The sequence below is a fragment of the Crocuta crocuta genome, unplaced genomic scaffold (assembly GCF_008692635.1).
Source record: "Crocuta crocuta isolate KB4526 unplaced genomic scaffold, BGI_CrCroc_1.0 scaffold351, whole genome shotgun sequence".
NCBI classification, from domain to species: domain Eukaryota; kingdom Metazoa; phylum Chordata; class Mammalia; order Carnivora; family Hyaenidae; genus Crocuta; species Crocuta crocuta.
In genome coordinates, this window is record NW_027530853.1 from 494,919 (window position 1) to 500,967 (window position 6,049).

The 6,049-nt window shown below is 57.3% G+C and overlaps 1 protein-coding gene across 1 annotated transcript in view; it reads left to right on the forward strand.

The window, feature by feature from the left end:
- The first annotated feature begins 441 nt into the window (after positions 1 to 441).
- ZNF362 (zinc finger protein 362) overlaps positions 442 to 6,049 on the forward strand; it is a 24,636-nt gene continuing 19,028 nt past the window's right edge. Inside the window, exons 1-3 of the mRNA XM_077769444.1 lie at positions 442 to 544; positions 5,821 to 5,884; positions 5,932 to 6,046. Coding sequence (XP_077625570.1) covers positions 507 to 544; positions 5,821 to 5,884; positions 5,932 to 6,046 — 217 coding nt within the window. The 5' untranslated portion in view covers positions 442 to 506. The remainder of the gene's footprint in view (positions 545 to 5,820; positions 5,885 to 5,931; positions 6,047 to 6,049) is intronic.

Genomic DNA, 6,049 nt, shown 5'->3' on the forward strand with positions numbered 1-6,049 from the left:
ATTATTGTATTTTTTTTTAATTCTGCAAAGAGTTTCTGAGACCACTTTGGACTAGGTCCTGGAATGGCAAAGGTGAATGAGCACTAGTTATACCTGTGAAGAGCTCATGCTCCGGCAGGGAAGTCATCCAGGGAAACAGATCAGCACACCGATCGGCCCTGGAGTGCTGGCTCAGATCTGGGTGGCGTCCTACCTCCATTACTTGCTAGCTGTGTGACTTCGGGCAAGTTGGTCAACCTCTCTGAGCTGCAGTTTCCTCTTCTGTTAAATGCAGATCTCACAGGATCATTGGGAAGATTCAGTGCCATGGTGTATGTGACATACTCAGCACAGTGCCTGGCACGTAGTAGGTATTGAAATCAATGGTAGCTGCCATTTTATTATTATTATTATTGTTATTGTTATTCCCATATACAAGGTGCTGTTGGGAACACAGAGGAAGTGACTGACTGGGGGTTCAGGGAAAGCTCCGTAGAAGAGGGAACACTTGAGCTGGGTCTTGAAGGATGAGTAGAAGTTCACCAAGTGGGAAAGGACACTCTAGGTAAGGAGCCTGTCATCCCAGGCTGAAATCTGTCAATGAGGGGTTTGTTCTTTGCCGNCATTGTGTCCATCCCAACTTTGAGTGCCCTCACTGCCTCCCCCTGGGTTTCCCCTGAGGGCCGTGTGCACTCCTGTCTTGGCGGCTGTGGGTTCCTGCTCTGCGTCCCCATCTGTCCACGTTTGGGAGCACAGGTCTGGTCTGTCGCGTGTGTCCGAGTTTGGGGCTGTCTGCATGTTCGTGTGACCATGTTTGTTGTCTGCATGGGTGTCTGGAGGGCCTCCCGGGCCACGCGGGGGTGGGGGTGGGGCAGCCTGCATGCTTCCTCAGCCTCCAGCCCCAACCAAATAGCCAGACCTCCTCGGTCACTCTCCTCCCTAGCCCAGCTCTGCCCACGCCTCTCACGCCCATTCCATTCTCCAGGGCCCTCGTAGCAGGCAACCTCCTGCTGCCCCCGCTCCCGGCCTCTCCAGTCCCTTCCGCACTCAGCAGTCAGAGGGGTCTTTCTAGACCACAGATTCTGCCCCGTCACCCACTGCTTCGAGTCCAGACTCCAGGCCTAGGATCCAGGAATCGACCTTCGCGGTCGGGTCCTGGCTGCCTGCTCCAGCCTCCTCTCCCCTCTCCCAGTTCACACTGGAACGCTCTGCTCTCCTCGCACAGCGCCTTGCTTCTCACCTCTGGGGGTGTGCTCAGGCTGCTGCTTCTGCCAGGAATGCTCCCCACTCCTTTGTTGCCTGGCTGACTCCCACTCATCCTTGAAGACCCAAAGCAGGCATCACCTCCACCGGGAAGTCCTCCCTGATCCTTTTTTCCATCCTGGGTCAGGTCCCTGGCTCTGGGCTGCTCATCCCTTACTTGAGGGGCAGGAGCAAGTGCTTTGCCCAAGATCACACAGCTGGTGAGTTGGAGCCGAGATTTGAACCCGGGTACATTGGGCTCCAAACAAAGCAGGCTGTTCCATGGTCCAGGTGAGGTGATGGTAGCTAGGACTCGGGGAGAGGAGTGGGTGGATTCGAGGGAGAATTTGGAAACGCAGTCCCGAGGATGCGGCTGGTGGTGGATCTGAGCTGGGAGGGGAGGGCAGGGACATGTTGGGGACCCGCGTGTGTCTGTGGCAGGAGCATCTGGGTGGTCAGGGAATGCTAGCGGGGAGCCATGTCTTAGGGGAAGACCGAGTCTATCAGCCCACGAGCAGCAAAAGGGAGGTGGTCGGAAGGTGGGCCTGGAGCTCCAGAGGCAGGCCTGGTCTGGGGGCACAGACTTGGGGCTTGGCCGGTTTTTCAAATCCTAGAGTGGATGGGCCACCCAGGAACGAGGTGGGCAGGAGAGAAAAGCCTGGCCCGTGGGTGGGAGCTGTGAGAGACGCCGACTTGAGGAGCCCGGGGTCCCGGCTTCACAGAGGGCCGAAGCCCATGAGGCCATGAAAGGTGGGCCTGGACCCCGGTGGCATGTAGCAGGGGTCACATGTCTGTTTCCTCCGCTTAGCTCGGGGCTCCCGGATGGCAGGGCTCTCCCGTTTGCCTCAGGTTCCCCAGCGCTGGTCCCGGTGTGGCCCAGAGGATGTATCCAGAACAAATGGACAGATGGATGGATGGATGAGTGGATAGACAGACGGATGGGTGGATGGGCCAGCTGCCATCTGGATGCCGTTTCCAGAAGCAGCTCTAGGTGTTTCGTTCACCCACCCATCCAACTGTCTTCACCTTTGAGAGCAAGAAAAACGAAATGACAGGGTGCCTGCCCTGCTGTGAGGGTCAGGGCCCTGTGTCTCACGGTCCGTAGCACAGTCTGGGCTTCTCCCTGGGGCGTGAAGCCCAGTCTGCACGACCCGCCTGACCACCAGCAGTGTCTCGCCTGCCTGTCCCCGCAGGAGCACTCAGCCGCAGCCCAGCGGGCTCCTCTGCCCCTGGTACTGCCCTCAGGCTGTGCCCTCTGACCTCTGGTGCCTTAGCTCTGTTGCTTCTCCAGCCCCACCCACTCCCTGACGCCCTCTCCCCGCCAGCATGCCAGCCCAGTCCCCCCGGGAGCGTTCTGCACCCCACTGGCCTGTCCCTCACTACCTCCCCTCTCCAGCTGTCTTTTTGATGCCTGAAGGTGGCTGCTCATGGACCCAAACCTGCCTTGAACTTGGCAGACCTGCAGGCCTCTGCGCAAGCTGTGGCTCCTGCTGGGAATGCCTTTCTGCTCCCTACCTCTCCTAACCACACACCTGACCAGTCTTTGTCCTGCTTAAAACCCCTCCCTTCAGACAAGGTCTGAGCGCCTTAGCGCGGCCCTAGCCACCTCCCCACTCACCTCTACCGTGTGGTTGGGTCCCGGGGTTGCAGAGGTGGATACCCACCTCACAGGCTTGCTGGGAGGTTCACGAGATACTCTTCAAGTGCTCGTAGCAGTGCCCCCGACATTCAGTAGGAGCTCAGCAAATGCCCCCTGCCCCGCCTGCCTTCCCTGCATCTGACACACAGTAGGTACACACCAGGGCAAGGGTCACAGACTGAATCACTAAATTACTTAAGACCAGCCAGAGAGGGATGAGGAGAAAGTAGGCAGAGACTGTGGGGATCAGATTAAGTGGCCCAGGACAGACCCTTCCCTTCTGTGGGCCTGTTTGTCCGGCCAGGGTGAGGGGCCATCCCTGCCTGGCCAGGAGCCGGACAAGTGGCAGAGAGGGTGCTCTATCCCAGCCACGGGACCCTAGGCTAGCCACCTTCTTCCCCCAACCTCCCTGGCCAGGGAGGGGCTTTGGGAAGCCTGAAATTGGCATTGAGCTGAAGAGAAGGAGAGGATAGCTGCCCCAGAAGGCCAAGGAACAGGTGGTGCAGTAGGCAGCGTCCTGGGCAGAGCAGCCTGCTTCGCCCCATTTCACAGATGATGATAACTGAGGCTCTGAGAGCTGATGCCCAGCATTGCAGTGTGGTGCTCCCTCCTGTCTCCCCGTCCTTGTGGCCTGGAGCAAAGTGCTCCCCTCTGTGAAATGGGGATGAAAATATTCCCTGCTTCCTGGAGCTCTGAGGAGAAGGCCAGTGGGTACAGAAGAGCTTTGTAAACCATCGAACTGTATGTATGGCTGTCTTGAATTCTGATTATTATTCCTTCATGTACCCGTTCCGTCATGCAGCTCCTCTTGTTGGTCATCTCTAGGCCTGGCTGCTGGGGACACTGACATGAGTGAGACAGGTGTATCCAGTTCTCGGCTCCCCCCCTCCCCCCCGGCCTGGAGCCTCCTTTCCCTGGCTCTTCAGCTCAGTTCTTCACATTTTCCCTGGTGGACAGCAGTTGGGAGGGACAGGTCCTGAAGCTTCTGGATGTGTGGGTGCCTGCCCCCCGGGCTGTGCCCATCGTATTTCGAGACAGGGCATCTCCACAAGCCTGCAGTCAGGATGCCTTGTCTTTCCCCTGAACAGCTAAGGGACTAATCAGCTGGACTTTGGAGTCAGGCAGATGAGGGGGAATCTCCGCTCTGCTTACTTGGCTGTGTGACCTTGACCAAGTCACTCCACCTCTGAACTTCCATTTCAGTTTTATGATGGGATGATGAGAGCACCTGCCTTTCAGGGTCAGTGGGCCTGGCACAAGGGACACACTTGGTAAATGGCAGCCTCCTCACTGTTACTGTGTTGAGGTCTTTCTGAGCAAGGGATCTGGAACAATCCCGGAGAACTCCAGGCAGGAAGTGCTTCTTGTTTTGGGCTGTGAGGGGAGGGGCAGCTTGGTGTCTGTGGGTAGAGGGAGCAAGAGGGCCCTTAGAGGGCAAGGGCTGTCCCAGCCACCCCAGGGGAGGGTACTCTGACCTTCAGCCTGGCCAGGCTCGACCCCACCTGGCCCCCAGGCTGGGAGTGAAAGGACAAAGGTTGTTACTTGTAGGCCATTTGCATATGGGTATTTGCTCAGCCGTGAACTGGGGTTGGCAGAGCAAACTTCCCAGAGGAAACTGGCTTGAGCAAATCCGAGTTCCAGTTTTGACACTGGCACCCTAGCCATGTGGTCTTGGACAGGTCCCTTCCCCTCTCTCCAAGCCTCAGTTTCTTCACCTATAAAATGGGATAATAATACCTCCTGTGCCTATTTCTGAAGTAAAGGTACAAGGATAATTTATATAAAAGATCTTTCTTTAAGTGCTGAGATTAGATTGTATTGAGAGTTTTCTCCTAAACCCCTCTACCTGCCATTCTAGTAGGGGCTCCTCAAGCTTCTAAGACCAAGAGATAAGGTTGAAGTCCCTTCATTTTGGCCTTGCCTGTCAAAATCAGCAGTTTCCTTTAAACAGCAGTACCAGTAGGTATTTCGTTAGCAATTTCTGTAAGAGCGAGATAAATAAGAGGATTTTGATAGGGAGTAGGCTTAATGGAAAACTCGGTTCTGCATGGTCCCGGTAAGTCACTTCTTGACTTAGTCTAGGGTTGCAGGAAGACTCGAACCCTCCGGAAGAGTAAGATAGCTCTGAAGACCCATCCTTCACATGGCCCTGGTTGAAAGGCCTTCTTGTTGCACGGGCCTCCCGTGGAAATTGCCAGAAGTTGAGGGCTACCAGGTAGACTGACACATACTTGTACTGAAGAGCCCCAAACTGCCCTGGGTGCCAGCCTCCTCGAGCTCCTCCTTAAGCACGGTGTGCTGACACATCCTTGTAGGTAAAATGGGGCACATGCCCGTGCTTGTTTCTTGAAGATAACTTTCCAGAGGTACAATTTCTTGGGCCGAATGGCAATAATCCTTTGGGTCTCTGTAAACCATCCTGCCAAATCGCCCTTCAGGAAGGCTGTATCTCATGACCCAGGGTGCCCCCTGCGTTCTGATGAGGCTGTCTGCACTCGAGGGGGCAGGGGACAGAAGCACAGGGATCAGGCTTGGGTGGTTGCCTCTGTTCTGTGGCCATTTACAAAGTTGCCCCAAGACCTCCTGGTGTGTCTCTGTCCGGTGGGGGTCGGGGGCTTCTGTGTGGAACCAATCCACGGTTCCATGGGGTGGGCTCTGCAACCTTCTGGGGGGTGGGGATCGGTTTGTGGGCATCAGGGTGATGGGGGGGCCCTGGGAGCATAGCTGGCCTGTCTCTGACCTTTGCCCTCTGGGGCCTAGAGAGGGAGACATTGAGTTCCTGACTTCTCAGCCTGGACATTGGTTTCCCTGGGGGGTAAGGGGCCTGCCCTGCTGCAGGGTGAGGGTCCCACAGGGGTGGGGGTCCCAGACCTGGCGCCAGACTTGAGTGGGTATAGCTGATGGGAGCTCGCCCCAGGCGGCTGGGGAGGGTCCCTGTGACAGTCGCTCTCTCCCCGCAGGATGGCCGAGCCTCGATTTAACAACCCCTACTTCTGGCCCCCTCCTCCCACCATGCCCAGCCAGGTAAGACCTGCGAGCCTCGCCCTCCGGCCGCCCTCCCCCTCTTGGAGCTGCTCTGCTTCGCCCTGGCTTCGGCCCGGCCCACGGGGCTCCGGGCTTGGGGCCCACGGCTCGCGGGGGCCCGGGGGCCCGGGGAAGGGGTCCAGCGCGGCCCCGCCCCCCTCAGTG